General features: G+C 44.2%; 1 protein-coding gene across 14 annotated transcripts in view; it reads left to right on the top strand.

Annotated features, from left to right (window-relative positions):
- DPYSL3 (dihydropyrimidinase like 3) overlaps positions 1-19,379 on the top strand; it is a 222,413-nt gene that overhangs the window by 149,698 nt on the left and 53,336 nt on the right. Inside the window, exons 4-5 of one of the 14 annotated variants that reach the window (XM_081495637.1) lie at positions 996-1,022; positions 8,285-8,312. The exons of 9 other annotated variants lie outside the window; for them this stretch is intronic. In XM_081495637.1, the coding sequence (XP_081351763.1) occupies positions 996-1,022; positions 8,285-8,312 (55 nt within the window). Of the gene's footprint in view, positions 1-995; positions 1,023-6,037; positions 6,789-8,284; positions 8,313-19,379 lie in introns of those variants that run through there. 4 more of the 14 variants (XM_081495638.1, XM_081495639.1, XM_081495641.1 and 1 more) reach the window with 4 other exon arrangements.

The following is a 19,379-nucleotide window of genomic DNA, read 5'->3' as shown; positions in this document are numbered from 1 at the left end:
GGCATGCTTCTGGGTCTCTCTTGAAATTTATGGCTGCTACCTGGGACAGGGGGGAGATCCTTAGTCCTGCCAGGGAATCACACCATATTTCTGTAGTCCCTTTATTCTCCTAAAAATGGATTTTATCCCAGCTCCTCACCCCTCTTAACTTTCAGAACCTTCTCTCCCAGAATGTCTTGGCTGATGGCAGAGAAAACAGACACAGTCATAAGAGAACTGCTATAAACTCCCTCCATGAAATTTACCTAGCTGCCCATCTCTGTGCCCGTGTACTCTAACCCTCTGGTTACTGATGGAGGAACAGTCTTTGCTCTTGAGTAAGGGCACACCCTCCATCTGAACACTAGATGTCACCTGTGCTGTCCCATTTCTCTCCTTTATCGTGAAGTGACCCCTTCTTTCTGAATCAGCCCCACTGACATTAAACCATGCTGGGCTATTTCCTTCATACTGGATTCCACTTTCCCTACTAGTTACTGCTCTGTATCCTTGTCCCTGTTTACAAAATATCCCTTGAAAGTGTTGCTTATATTTGGGGTTTCCCATTTACACCTTTTTTCCCTTAGAAATGCTCTAATCAGATTTTTTTTTTTTTTTAAGTATAGTTTTCATTCGTTCTTTTTTTTTCATTTTTTATTTTGGGGGCTACGTCAGGTCTTCGTTGTGGCTGACAGGATCTTCACTGTGGCTAGCGGGCTCTCCACTTGTGATGCTCGCTCAGTATTTGCAGACTTAGTTGCCCTGCAACATGTGGGATCTTAGTTCCCAGACCAGGGATCAAATAGCATCCTCTGCATTGGAAGGCAGATTCTTAGCTACTGGACCACCAGGGAAGTCCTTCCAATCAGATTTCATCCCCACATCTTCGTTAAGACAGCTCTGACACCACACACACACACACACACACACACACACACACACACATAGTGGATGCACAGTAAATATTACCTGAGTAATTTACTACTTGCTTACACACACACGTAAAACACTGTAAGATGGGTATGAAGATACTCATTCTGTAGGTGCTCTGGACAAGGCCCTTGGTGATTTCACACACTGACGAATTCTCAGCTCCCCACGGTGCTTGACCTTTCAACAGCACGTGAACACTTCTTATTTGAAATAATTTTTATTTCTTGACCTTCACAGCACTGTACTCTCATGGTGTCCAGGCTGTCTCATTGACCTCAGTCCCTGCTGGTTCTTCTGTTAGCCTCAGGATGCTCACTTAGCTTAGAGCTCCATTTCTGCTCATGTCCTTGGCCAGCTCATCCAGAGTCGTTACTTTAAATAACACTCAGAGGTTAACCACTCCCAAATTTGTATCTCTGGCCTAACTCTTCCCTTTGATTTCTGATTTCGAATATCTACCTGCCTGCTCCACATCTCACTTAGGTGTGGAATAGGAATGTCCACAAACATATTCCTGACTTTCCCTGCCAATCCCATTTCTCCTACAATTTCCCCTTCATCTTTCCAGTAGCCCAGGCCAATACATTTAGTATAATCTTTGATTCCTCTTTTTCTCATACCTCAATCAAATCCATCAGCAAATGTTATTGGCTTTACTTTGAACTATATCTAATACCTGACCATTTGTCACTGCTTCCACTGTTACCATTTGTTCTAAGAGACCAGACCACCATCTCACCTGACCTTCTGTGACCCCTGATGTGGAAAAGTCCAGCCCATCCTTAAGACACTGGAATGACTTTCACTTCCCCATCCCTATCTTATTCCCAGTGTACCTGCTACCATTTTAAACACTATGGTTTTTTTAAAAAAAACACTATATAATTTTTTATTCTTGATTTATCCCTTCCCTAGGGTGGAAGCTTCATTAGGGCATTTTGTCTATTTTATTCAAATATTTGTATCCCTAGTGCATGGAGACCCATAATAGGTACTCAATAAATATTAGTTGAATGAATTAATAAATCATCACAAAAATACTATGCAGTAGGTCATAACATCGGAGAAGGCAATGGCAACCCACCCCAGTACTCTTGCCTGGAAAATCCAATGGACGGAGAAGCCTGGTAGGCTGCAGTCCATGGGGTCGCTAAGAGTCAGGCACGACTAAGTGACTTCACTTTCACTTTTCCCTTTCATGCACTGGAGAAGGAAATGGCAACCCACTCCAGTGTTCTTGCCTGGAGAATCCCAGGGACGGCGGAGCCTGGTGGGCTGCTGTCTATGGGGCCGCACAGAGTCGGACACGACTGAAGGGACTTAGCAGCAGCAGCAGCAGGTCATAAGATACTCATTCAGAGATGAGGTAACCAAGACTCAGAAGGTTGAAATAATCTGCTGAAGATCATAGAAATAGGAACTGGATGACTTGGAATACGGACTGAGGTTCCTCTATTTCCAAGTCCAGATCTTTAAGCAGTACAACTTCCTGGGTTCTAGTCCATAGTTTTCTTATGAACTCAGTATCAACTTTTAAAAAAGAAGTTCTTTAGATTAACATAAAGCTTTTGATCTTCTCTTGCGCTTTGATGGCAACTCATTTCAAAGTCACAGCTCTCTAACCACTGTTCAGGTACCAAATCTATTTTATAGTCGTTCCTTGGCCCATGTATTGCCTTGGATTTAGCAAAATGATTCCTCACCATCTTGAATTCAGTTGCTCTGAAATCTAGAATCAGGAAACCCTAAGAAGGCTTAGAGGAACAAAAATAGATCTTCTTAAATGCCCTTTAAGGACATTTTAAAAACAGGACACTTTAAGAACTTTAAGAACAGAAAAGTTCTTCTTCCATCTATTTACTCTTTCTTCAGACACAATTTGAAACATTTTTAGATTCACTCACCTAAGAATTATTGAGCAATTTCTGTGGGCATGGCCCTATTTCACACACTCAGGACCCAGTAGTAAATAAAACACACACATTCCTTGCCCTCAGAGAGTTTACATTCTAGTGACAAGAAGGAAGATAATAATTAATATATCATGTGATCAAAAGTACTGTGAAGATAAATAAAGCATGGAAAGGGACTTACAGGTGGTACATGGTGTTCTCTTGAATAAGGGTATAAAATAAACTCCCTGGGATCCAGGATATTATTATTATCTTTAAAAAAATGTATTTATTTGGCTACATCAGGTCTTAGTTGTGGCATACAGGATCTCTTCATTGTGGCACGCAGACTCTCAGGTTGTGGTGTTGGCTCCAGAGAACATAGGCTCAGCAGTTGTGCTTAGGCTTAGTTTCTGGACCAGGGATTGAACTGGTATCCCCTGCATTGCAAGGCAGACTCTTAAGCATTGGGCTACCATGGAATACTTATCATCATCGGTATTATTATCATTCATATCTGTAGCACTAGATCCTAGGAAAATAAGTAGTCTACACAGGATAAATGCTGAGTATTGTGAAAATGAACGAATGCCTAACCATGAAGAAGAGAGCCCAGTTAGAAGGTTACTGCAGTAGCTCACGGAGAAGGCAATGACACCCCACTCCAGTACTCTTGCCTGGAAAATCCCATGGACGGAGGAGCCTGGTGGGCTGCCGTCTATGGGGTCGCACAGAGTTGGACACGACTGAAGCGACTCAGCAGCAGCAGCAGCAGTAGCTCAGGTGGTAGCTGGTGGTGCCTAAACACAGAGGGAAGCTTTGTAGATGGAGAGAAGAGATCATAGTGTGTACATATGTAATAGACCCAAGACTATTTCCAACCTTAAGGTTGGACGTGAACTGCTAATTGGACTATACTGAGGAAGAGAAGTCAAGGTTTGTGCTGAGCAATAAGAATAAAGTAGCCTTGACTGAGGTGTGGAAATCTATGGATGTGGTAAGTTTGGTGGCCAAAATTAAGTTTCTTGGGGACCGTAAATTAAGTCACTCTGCATCTCCCTCTCATTCTCTCATAGTTTCCTGAGATACCTAAAGCCAAATACTGCTGTGTATCCAAGGAAAACCATTCAGAGTCATTCTACTGTAGAAAAGAGCAAAAATCCCTGCTGGTTCCACCCCTCACTCTCTTGGGCAGACACAGAGGCATCTTGTGTTGATCGCTGCCTTTCTTCTTATTCCTGGTATAAGAAGGGCACAGCCAACAACGGCTTTCCTTTCAAACTCATCTCAGACACTTGATTTTGATTTAAAAAAGAGAAAGATGATTGAAGGGGATGAAAGAGGGGAAAAAATAGGGTTTGTTGTACATTTCTGTTCAAGGCAACAGCTTGAACTGATTAGCTGGTTATTATGCATTCCTGTGCATGGCTTTTCACAGCAGTCTGATCCAGAGAGACATCTCAAGTCCTTTTCTGCATGGCTTCTTGCAGGCAAACCTGACCTCAAAGAGATTAACCAAGCCTTGTAATTTGAAAGAACAGATGCACCCAAAATCATCAAGTGATCAAAAACATGGTATAAATAAATCTATTTAGCAGAGAGTGTTCTGGATTCTAATGACGGTAACAGAGGAGATAATTAGCATGCAAGAAAGGAAAAAAAAAACCAAACTCTGACAAACCCCGCTAAATTTAAAAAAAAAAAGAAGGAAAGCAGTGGCCTTTCTTTAGGATTGTAGATGTCCCCTACACACACACACACATATATATATATCTATATTTTTTTTTTTTGCTTTTCCTAAGAAGAACTTACAAGATCCCTTTAAACAAGTTTGGGGCAGTAAAATCAATGGGAAAGATTCAGACCTCTGCAGGGTTGCATAGTACGTAGTTAATTCTCTTTTTACTCTGTTCTAAATATAATCCTGCTCATTTGCATGCCAATCCCCAGAATGCTTTGTAATTTCACAACTCTTGGCTAGTGTTTGTCAGCACTTATGCTTTCAGAACAAAGCAAAATGTTTAAGGCGTGTCTTTGGCTTTAGTCTTTTTTTCTTTTTTTTCCCCTGTGCTTTGCAAAGAGTACAGAGAGGTGACCTTTTCTTGGCATTCATCCTGCAAACCAAAGGATCACAGAAATAAAGTGGAGAATGCTGTGGACTTTTCCTGTGAGGACTGCATTCAGTCTAGTTACCCATGAATAACCAGCCACTTGGATTAACTCACTCGAGTGAGTTTCAGGGGGGCTTGGCCTGCTCTTTAATTATGTGACCAGGCTGGTTCACTTTAGGTTTAGGGAAAGACTAAGCCGGAGCATTCTGTACCCTCATTCTGCGGATGCTTTATGTAGCTTCTTTATTGCAAAGGAAGCCTTTAACTTAATGAAAAGATGTCCCAAAGTGTGGTTGGTGGGCTGCCTTATAGAAATGTGAATTCAAGCTCCCTAACACAGACCTAGTCATGCTCACTGATAATCTGCGGAATTTCTATGGGGAGCGGGCAGTTAGGATTCATAAGGGGGTGAAGTGATCATAAGAGACTTGAGAGGGGGGCTTTATGATTTTTGCAAGCAAGCCATTGTTGTTGTTGTTATTCAAATGGTGTATTTGGGTGTCTATTTTTTTTCCTGGAGAGTTTAGAAAGCTCCCCCATCTGACCATCCCTCAGCCCCCAGCCTGTTTCCTCCAAACATGCCTCCCTTGGCCGTTTAATTGAAGCACATAGCGAAAGCACCAAAAGCTCGTGTTTTTTGCTCCTAATAGCACACTTACTTTTGTCTCTCAGCCCTGCCTAAAGTAAACTCGGGATTGTGACCAGCACACACTGGACCGCTCACAAGAACCAAGGCTGCTCAGTAACGCGCCAGGGCTTTTGCCTTCTCACTACAGGTGTTTTCTGCTCCTTGCTCACGGAGCAGTGTTACTGCTGTTTCATCGATTCTGAGAGCCAGACAGTGGAGTTCTTTAAAGCACATTATTTCGAGAATTATGTTTACAATACAGAGAACGGCTGATGGTAGCCGACACGGGGCCCCCTCGCAACCCTCCGAGAGTGAGGGTTGCTTCGCATTTTTTGATCCCCATTTTCATGGTCTCGGTATCGCAGCGGCTAGCTGCACAAAGTCGGCGCGGTTCTCGGCTTTCTAAGGGGATCGCGCCGGCTGTTCATACACTAGGCGACCAGCAGAGGCGGCGCCCGGCCTCCGCGGTAACAAAGGCGGCGGCTGCCGCATTCAGCCCGCAGGGTGGCGGAGGAGAGCGGGTGCCCGGAGAGAAGCCCGGAGCCGTCTCCTTTCTGAAACGAGGGTGGGGAAGGTGGGAAATCGGATCAGTGTCAGGTCGGAGGCGTGGGCTTGGCCCGCGGGGACGAGAGGGAGACGCTGGTGCTTCTCTGCCGACACTGGGGACTGCAGTATCCCCGTCCCGAACAGTCCCTCGCGCCCCCTGGTGGCGGTGAAGCAAGCTGACTCTGCTGCACTCGCAAGTAACCAGAAGAAAAAAAAGGAAGAAAAAGAAAAAGTGGGTGAGGCAGATGCAAAGAGGAAAATCAATAGGGATAAGAGAGAAGAGGGAGGAGTCGCGGATCAGCCATTCTTGTCTTAAGGGGTCCCAGCTGGTACCGCAAAAGAAAAAAAAAAAAAAGCCCGGGCGTGAACGCGAGTGAGGAGGGTGTGTGTGTGTGTGTATGTGTGTGTGTGTGTGTGTGTGTGGAGCAGGGCGGGGGGGAGGTCGGGGGTGAAAGGGGGACCAGGGAGATTTACTATTGTCTCTGGCAGCCGCCGCGGGAGCCGGGGAGGGGGGCGGAGGCGAGAGGAGGCGGCGGCCGCGGCCAGCGCACCATTCGCTCCACCTGATCTCGGGGCGCTGTGCGCTGAGGAAGGCGCGGGCGAGCAGGAGCAGAAGGAGGAGGGAGGCAGGCAGCTGCTGCAGCCACCGCCGCCGCCACCATGTCCTACCAAGGCAAGAAGAACATCCCGCGCATCACGGTGAGTCGGACGCCACTCCGGCTCGCTCGCTCGTTCCCGGCTGCGCTGCAGGGGCTTGGATCCCGCCGGCCTCCCCGGGCCAGTCCCCAGGGAGGGACCGGGACCCGGGGTCCGAGGGGGTGGAGAGCGGCGGTCAGTCCAGCCGGCGCGGCGGGGCGCCACCCAGACGGAGCGACCCTGGGGTTTGGGGAAAACCAAACAAAGAGGAAACCCAAACAGTGACAGTGGCATGGAGAACTTTGGGTTATTTATCGTCCTTTCCCACCGCGCGGTAGTTCCCAAATAACAGGCCCTCCGTCGACCCCCGCGCCACCTGGGTCGTCCGTGTGAGCTGCCCCAGGCGAGACGTGATTTTTTTGTAGAAGGTTCCTTTTTGGCAGGGTGGAGCATGGAGAAATGACACCTTTTCCCAGAGGTCTTGGGTAGCCCGACCGCGCCCCTCACTGAGCTCCAGCCCCGTGGCTCTGATGGGGTGCCTGACCATCCGTCCTCACCTTGGCCACTGCTTGCTTGTATTAACCCCAGTTCATACCTCGGTGCGTCATACTCGAGACTGGACAGCTAACGTGGCTGTTGTGAGAATAACCAACTTTTTTTTTTTTTTTTTTTGGCTCTAGGTGCATTTGCATTTTTTCCCGTAATTTCTCCCCTTCACCCCAAGAAAAGGCTGAGTTTTCAGAGCACATTTTAGTTTGCGGTGGCAGGCGCGTGCTGTGCATGCCGCGTCCAACTGCCATTGTGTGCAGAGCTGAGCCCCTGCGGCCAGCTGGTGTCAGACGCTCTGGGTGAGCCCCTAGGGCGGGGTGGAGCGGGGATGTGCCATTACCAGGTAGAGAAGCTTCATTTTCGCTGGCGTCCAGCAAGCAGCTCTCTCGGCAAAAATACCGCGCCTGGGTCTGGGATTTCTCCAGAATGCGCTGAAGTGACGCCCCCCCCCCCCCCCCCGCCCCGGAAAGGACACACGACAGGCTGGAATGGACAGTTTTAAAAAAAGGCAAGACAAAAGCAACAGAAAACCCACTGACATTTGTTAGTTGAGCACGAAGCAGTGCGGTTGTGCTTTGTCTGTAGCGAATGAGTTTTGTGTGTGTGTGTGTGTGGTGTGTAGTAGGGGAACGTGTGGCTACTCCATCTTTACAAGATGAACAAAGGAAGTGATGAGCTGGCCCCTGGGAGGCTCTGCAGCTGCCCTAGGGCAGTGATGTACCTGCTTCTGTAGTTCATTTGCCCCATCCACTAGGTTTTGCTGTGGGCATGAGTCTGTTTGCACTTGTTCCGGTTAGGCTTCAAACAACCTGATGGCCGTCCAGGACCTTCCCCTCTGCAGGCAGGAGGAAGCTCTTCTTGCTTTTAGTGCCCTTTATTGTCAGGTGGTTTATTTCTCTTGCAGTATCCTACCTTTTCATGCACCTGAGCTTCACTGGACACGCATGCGCCACACCCCTACCTGCTGTCCACCTGGTCCCAGGGGAGGAACACTCTCCAGGGGGATAGAGTTGGGATGGGTAGGGATTCTTTCCCCAGGTAGAGGCACTGGGCTTAAGCCCATCCTCCTTGACCACTACCTGATAGCGTTGACTTCACATTATTATAAAAACATAGTGAGTCTTTTATAATAATTCACAGTATTTTCTCGGTGCCAATTGGCTTTGCAAAAGAACTGTGGTGATACTTTTTTTTTTAAACTGATTGGGACAAAAGCACAATTTTTCTACTTATTTCTCTAACTCTGGAGAGATGAACCACCGCTCTCATGCTATGACATGTGACAGCTATGCTGTAAATATGCCACTTGCTGTATATCCAGTGTGCACTTGCCGTTTCTGTTTGGGATAAGCAGAGAACAGATTATTTTTTTCTTCCCAGTCTAACCGCAGTGGTTCTTCTTAGATTCAGCCTGTGCCCTGGTATTGAGGGCCACGCCCATTCTAGGTATCACTTAAGCCACCTTTAAGGAAAGATACAGATGTTTAGCCCATAGGGTAATAGCCTTACAAGCCCCTGTAAATGTGTCGGTGCCCCAATCCCAGGGCCCGGTTTGCAGGGGGTCCCTTTTGTTCCTGCTTGGATGCTCTTCCCTGGGGCGCATCCTTCATTTTCAGTGTGGCTTCCATCCTTTCTCTGCGCATGGGGCGTGGCGCTGCATAGCAGCCTCCACCGCGAAACCCGGGCTGTGCCTACGGCAGCTGAAGGGCAATAGACGGCGGTTGTGAATTTCTTCGAGCCAGCCTGCCTTGCATTCATTGTTGAGAGGGATGTGGGCTGGGGAGAGGCAAAAGAGCAAGGCAGGAGGGGACTTTTGATCTTTAGGGGAAAGAATCCATTTGTCGATTTTTCTCATGCTTTGTGTTTGTATTTCTTAGAACTCGGATTCTGTTTTAGAAGAAAACGTTGTTAATTCTTGTACTCTTGCATGTCCAAAGAAGAGTATGGTTATGCACATACTACCAGAGGCTAACTAGATATAGGTAAAAACATAAAAATATGGACATAGGTTTATATATTACAGAAAATATGATTAAAGATCTAAATATAACATGTATCCCTGCTGTCAAGTCTAGTCCAAATTTTAAATGGTAAGATTGTGGAATTTGACTTAATTTCCTATCCTCTATATTCCTTTCTGTGCAGGCTGCCCCACCCAGTAGCGAAAATGTCACTGTATTCTGAGACCGATGGGGGCAGTCTTTCTTGCCGAGCACCTCTGCTTCCACAGGCACCACCCTCTGCCACAATTTGGGGGACATAGGAAGGTTTTGTTTGTTTGCTTGTTTTCTGTTTTTTCTTCCTTCTTGCTGCCCTCCTGAGAGGAAAGCATTGCTGCTACCCTGCGTTTATCAGTTTCCTGGAAGGGGTTATTTCTCTGTCGCTGGTATAATTGGCTGGGGCTTTCCCTGGGAGTAGCTCCAGCCCCAGATCTCATTGTTCTTCTCAGGTCACCCTCCTGCGTGACCTGCATGTACTTATCCCAACACTAGCCCTTGCTTCTAAATGTCAGAGACAGCAGTTTGGGTGGTCCCGCCAGTCAGAGCAGGGACCTGGTATTGTCATCCACCTCTGTGTCTGTCTCACACAGTTCCTGGCATACAGATGCCTAATGAGAATTGGTTAAATCAATACATGAATTAAAAATTGCTCCTACCAAGAACAGCTCATACCTACTGAGTGTTTCTTTGGTTTCAGATATTGTACCTTACATGCATTGTTTCATTTAATCCCTCAAATCAACACTGTCTGAGAGGTACTATCGTTATCTGTTTTATAGAATTTTTTTTTTTTTCCCTGCCCAGGATCAGAGATATAACAAGTATTCTGGGCAGGACTCAAATCTCCACACTTGACTGAAATCAAAGCGCCTCACTGCCACACTGGTGTTGGTGGCTCCACCCCGACCATCATTCTGAGAAGGTGACAATGAGGCAAATGGTTTAGATCCTATAACATGGTCTCCCTTATTTTTTACATTGAATAAACGTAAACTTGAGGGATGGTAGCTGACTGTCTCGACTCTGCAGGTAGAAAGTTTGCTAGTTACACTCTCTTGTTTTCTTCTGAGAGAGGCTACAACTTGAAGCTGGCCACAAGAGTGGGTGGAGATCTAACGCTTAAGTTCCAGTGCTTTCCAGGTATTCTCTTATCGGGGTCTCTGCAAAAACCCACTTTACAGTTAAGGAGATTGAGACCTAGAGAGAGGAAGTCAGTTATCCAGAGTCACACACAGAAGACAGGAGGCAATGCTGGAAATCAGACAGGTCTCGTCTGACCTCACAGCCTCAACTGCCTGCCTCGCAGAGGCACCTGTAGTGGGGATTTTGAAAGGTGTGGATTAAGAGCTCCAGAATTCCCTCTAGGAGACAAATCACCGAGAAGTGCCTTTTTTGCAAATACTAACTGGATTTCTGTAAATACGACCTTGCAGCTAATGCATTTCTGCTGTATTGGAGTTTGGGGTGTATGTGTGTGACGTTTGAGAATTGCTGGAAGGTACATACTCTGTCTGGAGCATGACCTGGAGGGTTTGACCTCTAGGGTGTGTAGTCAGGGCCCTGTGGTCTCATTTGAAAGGTGTGATTGTGGGTGTCATGGGAATTTTTCATTTGGGAGGGGAAGTGAAGGAGCTGTGTGAACTGGAGGAATACCCAGATCTCTGCAGCGCTTGAGCTAGGGGCCTTAGGCTAGACTACATCCCGGGGAAGGGGCCAGTGAAACCCCATCCCTGGATCTGTTTCTGCCTCTTGCTTCAGGAAGTATCACTATGGATTGGGAGCAAATATTAGGAGATGCAGGACACGAGTCTGGGAGACCAAAAGAAGAGATGTCACCCAAAACCAGCTTGATCCGTGTAAGGTGTATTGGAAGGGAAGTTCCAGAGAAAAGACAGGAAAAATATCAAAGACTTAGAAATGGGAAGCATCTTAAATATCTCATCATGAAAATCAAGCCCTGCCTGGGTTGTTCATGTGTTACTTTATTCTTTGGACAGGTTTGTGGTGACTCGCAGCTAGGTTATTCTTCTTGCTCAAACACCAGTGAAACGCCTCAGGTGGATAAAGAGAGCTCTGAGTATGAGTAGCTGTGACTGAGCCAGCTGGGCACTTGGGGGAATTCTGGAGAATAGATTTTTTGAGAGGATTCAAGTCTATGTAGTCAAACTGTCAATTTACAAATAAAAATCCTCCCTTCTTATCCCACTGGGCTCTCGAAAGGCTCAGATGAGGGAGTGACTGGGGACAGTGGTCTCTGAACCCCAGATATATTCAAGCTGGGAAACATTTAAAGTCTTAACTACTTTGGGATGGGGAAATTAATAAAGGAAGATTGACAAAGGTCTAGCTTATTAAGAGACTACTTTAGGAATCAATGTTTCAATACAAGTTTTCAAAAACAAACGAAAATCAGCACAATGTTTTAAACAAAGTGTGTTTTCTGGTTTAGTTATGTTATTTCTCAGAGTTATGCTTACCTTTCATTTCTGACAAGCTACTCGAGGCTATTAGACTGCTTTTGGACTTTGATAGAGAGATTCTCTGTTAACCTAAAGAAAGGACATTTTCCTTATTTAGGTTGAACTATATTGCTTTCAGTTCTAATCAGCTTCTAGCCTACACTGACACAGGTTATGGATACCCTTTCTAGCAATTTCTTCACAACTCCCAGTTGAATGGCTTTTTCTCTGTCCTTTCCCCTTAATTAGGGAAAAAATAATAAAGTTGAGAAAGAACTGAAAAAGTCTTCATGTCCTAAAGGGCTCTCTCTTCTTTACCCATTGACATATTTCCTAGAACTGTTTGTCTGCTTATTATATTTGAAAAAAATCACAAAATGCTTACAACAGTAGGAATGTCTCCCTAGGAGGTAGATGTGCCTCTCTTTGATTAAATCACTGCTTGTAATCATAAAAGAAGTGGAAATGTAAATATGCCATCCCCTCTAGGGACAGTTGCTAATCAAAAGACTGGCCTCTCCCTGGTCACTCCCTCCTCAAGTCAATGCTGTTTACCTTTTTTCCCATTTTCTGTAGCTAGAAGGAAATACATGAGAATGACCCTGGACAATCCAGAGAAAGAGGTTCCTCTGTTTTCAGACTCTTCTACTGTGAAACCCCTCTTTCATCAAATTCAATATGTGTCTATTTCATATATATTCATTGTGAAATAGATGATGATACGTATGTAATACGCCAAAAAATAATGTGGGATAGGGTGAGCCCTTCAACTTGGCCTCTTTTTTGGCCCTAGTCTGTATGTGGAGTCTAGTACAAAAACTACTTCTCTGGGGGAACATTTCTCCTGTTAACTAGATTATCGGGGACTTAGTGCTTGGACTAAGCCTAGTGGAGCTGTTATGTATTTATCATTCCCATTTATTGAGAGCCTTAGCTCAAGTGACATGGATTATCTCATTTGACTCACAACAGCTCCTATAGCTCCAATGGTTAACCATCATTCTGTGTTCTGGATAGAGGCTCTGAGAGATTAAGTAACTTGACCAAAGTCACACAGCCACAAAAGCAAGATTCTGGGATTGATCCCTCCAGGGATGAGTCAGTTCACAGGCAGGAAAGCAGTAATTCCGTATTCACAGATGACTGTCCCCACCCCCTCGCCACCAGCTAGTCATGCCTGTTAGCTCACTAACGGGGCGGTGGAGGGGGGGGCACTGTTCACAGAGTGGAAGGGGTGGGGATGGTCAGGCCAAGACCTCTCATATCACTGTTGGAACAACCGAGTCCACGTCCGCCTAGTGGTGATACGTGCATTGCTCTGCCCGCTGTCTGAGTTAGCTTCTGGCTTTCCCCCAGGAGCATGTGTGAGTGTAGGGTGGAACCTATCTTGCGTAAGTACAGATCTGGGCCCAAGGTTCCTTCTCACTGTCTGTCCCTGTCCTCTTCCCAGACACAGAAGGAGCCAGGCTCTGTTCTCCTTCAGCAGGGCCCGGGAACATAGCACACGCCCAGCACTCTAAGCCAGATGGGGAGCTCTGCTTAGGAATGGTCCGGGAACGTAGGGGACATCTGGAATTCAAGGGCACAGTTCTCTTGGCTAAGTTAGTCTTTTTTTCTGTGGAAGGGCTGGGAAGTGAGCTTCCAAAGATAAAACGAGATTTGATTTTTTAAGAGAAGAGTTCCTCTGATGGGTAGAGCAGAGGAACCCTCTTGTTTGATGACACAGGAAAAGGCAGGGAGCCCCTGACGGAGTGTCAGCACATTGTGGTTCAGGCTGCCCTTACCTCTGATTTCTCTGTGACTCTGGGAAAACCTTATTATTCCTCTCAGACTCTGCATCAGTCAGATGAGAGCATCGAACTAGATGGTCCTTCCCAGTCCCTGCCAGTGCACATGACCCTGTGAGCCTTTTATTTTATTCAGCCATCTATGCTGTGTTCTAAATTGGAAGAGAGGAGTTCTAATCCCTCTCTGGAAGGGGAGAGAAAACAGTGAGAAAGTGAATGAGGGCAGTAGTTGTTGGCTTAAATTTAGTGGAAGCAGCCAACATCTGTGTTGGATAGAAGGGTCTTTGGTTGCTTTTTCTCCTTGAAACCTTAGCCTATTTCTCATTCAGAGAGTGAACTTGGTTAATAGACTCTGTGCAAGAGAGCAATGGAATGATGACGATTGATAGGTCCTTTCCTTAGCAGAGCTTTAGTATTCATTTCAATGAGTATTATTAAAATGATACCATGATTCATTTGCTGGCATGTACGGTGTCTCTTCTGGATAAGGCTGCCATTGATAAGGGCACAAAGGCGCCAGTTGCCCCAAAACTAGACTGGTCAGATAGACAAGCAAACCAACAGGGAACAGCTCCGAGTCTATAGATGCTCTGCAAGCTCTTTTCACTTGCTCCTGCCAGTATCTGAAATGCGGTGGCTCCCGTCCAGTGAAAATAGCCTCCTGCCCAAGGGCCAAGTAATGTCGTGGATGCTCCTTCAGGTAGGGGTGGGTTTTAGTTTCATTGCCACTGAATTTCTATCACTTTTCCTTTGGCTGGCACATTTTAAGCCCTCTGTAAACATTTACTGAATGAATGGGTACATTTATTTAACATTTACTTTGCAGGAATAATGTCAAGTGAGCAGATGATCAGAACGTGTGTACATTTGTGCTTCTACATCATCTTCTCTTTCATTGACAACTTTGTAGAATATTAACTTTTATTTATCTATTGGCTACATCAGCACGTGGGATCTTTGTTGCAGCATTAGAGATCTTTTTTGTTGCAATTCATGGGCTTCTCTCTAGTTGTGGTTTGTGGGTTTAGTTGCCCTGGGGCATGTAGGATCTTAGTTCTGTAACCAGGGATTGAATCTGCAACCCTTGCATTGGAAGGTGGATTCTTAACCTCTGGACCATCAGGGAAGTCCGTTTTCACTTCCTTATATTTCTGTTATTAGCTTTTATTCTAAAATTCATTTTTGGTTTGAGGGGTGGGGCCAGTTAAAACACATTTTTCCGAGCTTATCTCTGGCTGTAAGTCATACAATTGATAGTCTCAATGATCTAAGTGTAATTATAATCATTAGATCCTTTAAAGGGGAGCATCTATAAGGGAAGGCAGAAGGGGAGAATTAAAGTATATTCATATAATCTAAAATACTTCATTTGAAGTACCATGTGTATAAAGATGTGTCGTATATAGTTAATCAGATATGATGATACCATTTCCTTTTTTGAATGAATATTTTGCCGACGATCATCTATTTGCCTAGCAATGTGATGCTTGTCACAGGAGCATCTGAAAATAATAAGAATTAGCATTTATTTATCTTGTGTTACGGCTTCCCTGGTGGCTCAGTGGTAAAGACTCTGCCTCTTATGCAGGTGCCTCGGGTTGGATCCCTGGGTTGGGAAGATCTAGAGAATGAAAAGGCAACCCGCAACCCACTCCAGTATTCTTGCCTGGGAAATGTCCATGGGGTAGCAAGAGTCGGACATAACTTAGCGAGTAAACTAACATTACCGTATTCTATATTAAGTGCTTTTTATTTCTTATCTCATGCAATCATCAAAACCACTCAGTTAGGTAGATGGCTTTCCAACTAGATCTTCCCATTTTATTGTGAGGAAACTTTGAGAGATCAGGCAATTGGCCTAAGATCACAGAAGCCTTTCAGTGGTGGAACCAAAATTCATACTGACTCAGAACCACATTCTTAACCCCATTCTACAGCGCTGCCTTAAATTCTGCCTTCTTTTATCTTCTTGTACCTATGGAGTCATGACACATCTGTCCAAATTGTAGTTACCAAATGCGTGGTTAAGTCCTTCTACACACCTCTTTCCCGAGGGGCAGGTTATGAGAGATCGGAAGCATAGTCAGTTGGTCCCCTTCTCTGCGTGGATTTGGATGCTGGAGCCCTGACTGCTTCTGTAAGCTCCCCTGCCTTCCCCTCGGAGCAGCCTCGCTTCCAGGCTTGTCAGGAGCAGCTCCTCACTGTTGTGCTTAAGCACAGCCAGCTTTCCAGGGAGGTGCCCGCCTCGCTCAGCACTCAAGGCTGCTGTGCATTGAATTAGCAAAGGATACCCATGAGGGGGGCTCTTCTTCAGGCGGACTTGAATGCCTCCTTCTCATTCTGTGTCCCACGCTGCCGCCCCCCACCCCAGCTTCTTTAATAAACCCTAAGCAAGATCCCGCCGAAGGGTTGACTTAATGGGGCTCTGTAAAACTCAGAGAATAAGAAGATCCTAAGAGAATTTTTCAGTCTAGTCTCCCCTTACAGATGAGGAAACTAAAACCTCAATTTGAGACTGAATTAGAGCTTTTTCTACTCTCTGGTTTACACTAGGGCACTAAAATTTACAAAATGAGTAGGTTTTTTCCCCCAATTATGACCAAAAAACCCATGATGTTTGTAGAAAAATTTACCAAAAAAAAAAAAATGAGGACAATAAAAATAAGTGAAATTATAAAGTTTGAGTATACCCTTTTAAAGTGTTTTCTTCATACTGTATATACTGTTTATTAAAATAGCACAGCATCTTACTCATCCTATTTTATGTCTTGCTTTTCATTGTACAGTGTATTATGACGTGACATCTTTCCATGTTTTAAATATTCTTTCATGCCATAATTTTATTCTTTTTTAAAATTGAAGTAGTTTTGTTATAATGTTGTGTTAATTTCTGCTATACAGCAAAGTGATTCAGTTATACATATATGTGTGCATGTATATATATATCATTTTTATATTCTTTTCCATTATAATTTATCACTGGTTACTGAATATAATTCCTGTGCTATACAGTAGGACCTGTTGTTAATCCCTCCTATGTATAGTAGTTTGCATGTGTTAATCCCAAACTCCTAATCTCTCCCTCCCCTTACTTCTCCTCCCCCTCCGCCCTGTCAACCACAAGTCTATTCTCTATGTCTGTGAGTCTGTTACTGTTTGTAAATGGGTTCATTTGTGTCATATTTTAGATTCCACATATAAGCATATGGTATTTGTCTTTCTCTTGCTGATTTACTTCACTTCATATGATAATCTCTAAGTTCATCCATGTTGCTGCAGATGGCAAATTTCATTCTTTTTATGGTTGAATAATATTTCATCATATATACGTACCACATCTTCTATATCCATTCATTTGTCAGTGGACATTTAGGTTGCTTCCATGTCTTGGTTATTGTGATTAGTGCTTCTATGAACATTGGGGGCACATGAATCTTCTTGAATTACAGTTTTGTCTAAATATATGCCTGAAAATGGGATTGCCGGATCACATGGCACTCTGTTTTTACATAATTTCAAATATCTACATATTGTTCCCAGTGCTTCAGTCACTTCCGTTTTGTTTGAGTTTTCGATTGTTTCTGAGATCTTGTGTTCAACAGCAAAAAATGAAATGGTGGCTATGTTTTCAGTTGCTGTTTTTTAGCTGAAGTTAAGTTACCCCAAGATAAGTTGAGTACTTTGGCCACAGTTGCTCAGCTTGTGTTAGACTCTGATTTGAGTCCCAGTATCTTTGATATTAGTCTTATATTCTTGTCATCACTCTACTTGATCCAGCAGTTTTGCCATTTTCAGGGGGAAATGCTCCTGTCCCTCTCCGTTTTCTCCTGCTCTGCCATGAGCACGTGTTTGTGCCCTCACTGCCACCTGTGTTTGCCTCCCTGTCTTGCTGAGGCTGCTGACATCTGTAGGTATACCGTGTCTCAGGACCAAAAGCTACGCAGCTGGAGAGGAACTATGCCTGTTCTCCTTTCCCTTCCTTCTCCTTAATGGCTTAACCCATAAGCTTGGAAGCTGGTTTTAATTTTACATTTTCTGTGTATATGTGTGTTTGTTTTTAAAAAATTTCCCCCCTTAATTTTTTCAAGGAGAGCTTTATTTGAAATTATACTCTCTTTCCCCCCCAAGCCAATCTGTGTCCCATATCTTGATGCTATTACTTTGTTTGGGGAGATTGATAAATTCAGAGTGGAGTTTCTGGTTTATCCAACTAAGTTGGTTTAAATTATGGCCTTAGAAAGGGCTTGAAACAACCTAAAACATTTTAGAACAGTTGAATGTAACCCTCTTCTGCTTCTAGAAAAATCCATCCTAGGTTTATTCTACAAAGAAGGTATGTTTTTGTTTTGTTGTGTTGTGATTCCAGTTATTTCATTGCATGCTCTATCTCAGATTCTTTGCTGTGAGAAATAAACTTAGCTTTGCTTGGTTAAGGCCAGGAAAAGAAATAAGAGATGCATTATTCCAACCCTAAGAAAATGTGGACCAAAGAGGGAAGATAACTTGTCAGAGGTCATGCAGAGAAATAGTTTTTGAAAACATGAAGCAAAGGACTCATTTCCTTTGCTCTGGTTCAGTGCTTTTCTCACAGTTTTTTGTTTTTTTTTTTTTCAGGGGTAAAATGTGAAGGGTGTATTATAAGCAGATTTATATCCACTTGAAATCCATATGTTAAAGTTCTAACCCCCTAGTACCTCAAAATGTGAGATAGGGTTGGAGATAGGGTCTTTAAAAGAATAATTAAGTGAAATGAAGTTGTCAAAGAGGGCTCTGATCTGGTGTGATGGGTGTCTTACAACAACAGATTAGAACATGGACACCCAGAGAAGGACACAGGGAGGAGAAACTGAGCAAGCCAAGGAGCGTGGCCTCAGAAGGAACTAACCCTGCTGACACCTTGACCTTGGACTTGTAGCCTGCAGAACTGTGAGAAAATAAATGTGTGTTGTTTAAGACAACCAGTCTGTGACACTTCATTGTGGCAGCAGAAACTAATATGGAGGGAAGTTAAGAACAATGACATTTAAAATTCAAAATTTCAGAATTGTAAAGCTCTTAGTGAACAGGAAAGGGAAACCCAGGTAGTTTTATAAGGAAATAATGCCATGCCAAAGCCTGTACTAACTTGATTTTTGATCATAATTTTATATATGGCATCTCATTTCATTGCTATAACATGCCTAAAGTATAGTTATTACTAGCTCCACCTTATAGATGAGAAAACTGAGGCTCAGACATTTAACTTATCTAAAGGTATGTATTTATTAACTAAGTGGTGAAGGTTCGTCCAAATTTATCTCCTTGCCTGACTTTAAAACCTTCATCCATTACACTGAAGTTGACCTGAGCTGTTTAGTAACCATTGTTAGGAAGTTGCTTAAAGATAGGAAGGGAAAAATTTCAGTCACCTGGAATCCACTTGATCGATTGATCAGGAAATATTTGGCCATTGATTTTAGGATAAAAATGGAGATCAGGGAAATTTTAAGCTAACATATTTGAGTATCACTGCAGTCTTCCCAGTGGGTTCACATGTCAAAATGAAACCACATTCTCCACATAATGAAAAATTCATGTTCACAGTGATGGACCCTAGGCCCTAAAGAAATCTGAGCCATCAGAAGAGAATCAGTTACCCACGCTGGGTCACATTTACTAAGGCAGGAAACCAGACCCATACACACATCTGTAACACGAGGGGGCATGGAAACAGTCTGTGCCAGAGTTTTATCACTGCATATTTTATTGTTTTTATTTTTATTGTTTACTTACTTATTTTGGTATGGCACTTAGGGTCCTAGCTCAGCCAGGAATCAAACTCGCATTCCCTGCAGTGGAAGTGTGGAGTCTTAACCACTG

This window comes from Giraffa tippelskirchi, chromosome 6 (assembly GCF_054371585.1).
Source record: "Giraffa tippelskirchi isolate mGirTip1 chromosome 6, T2T-mGirTip1v1.2.pri, whole genome shotgun sequence".
NCBI lineage: Eukaryota > Metazoa > Chordata > Mammalia > Artiodactyla > Giraffidae > Giraffa > Giraffa tippelskirchi.
Note: the sequence above shows the minus strand (reverse complement) of the source record. Positions and strands in the feature narration are given on the sequence as shown.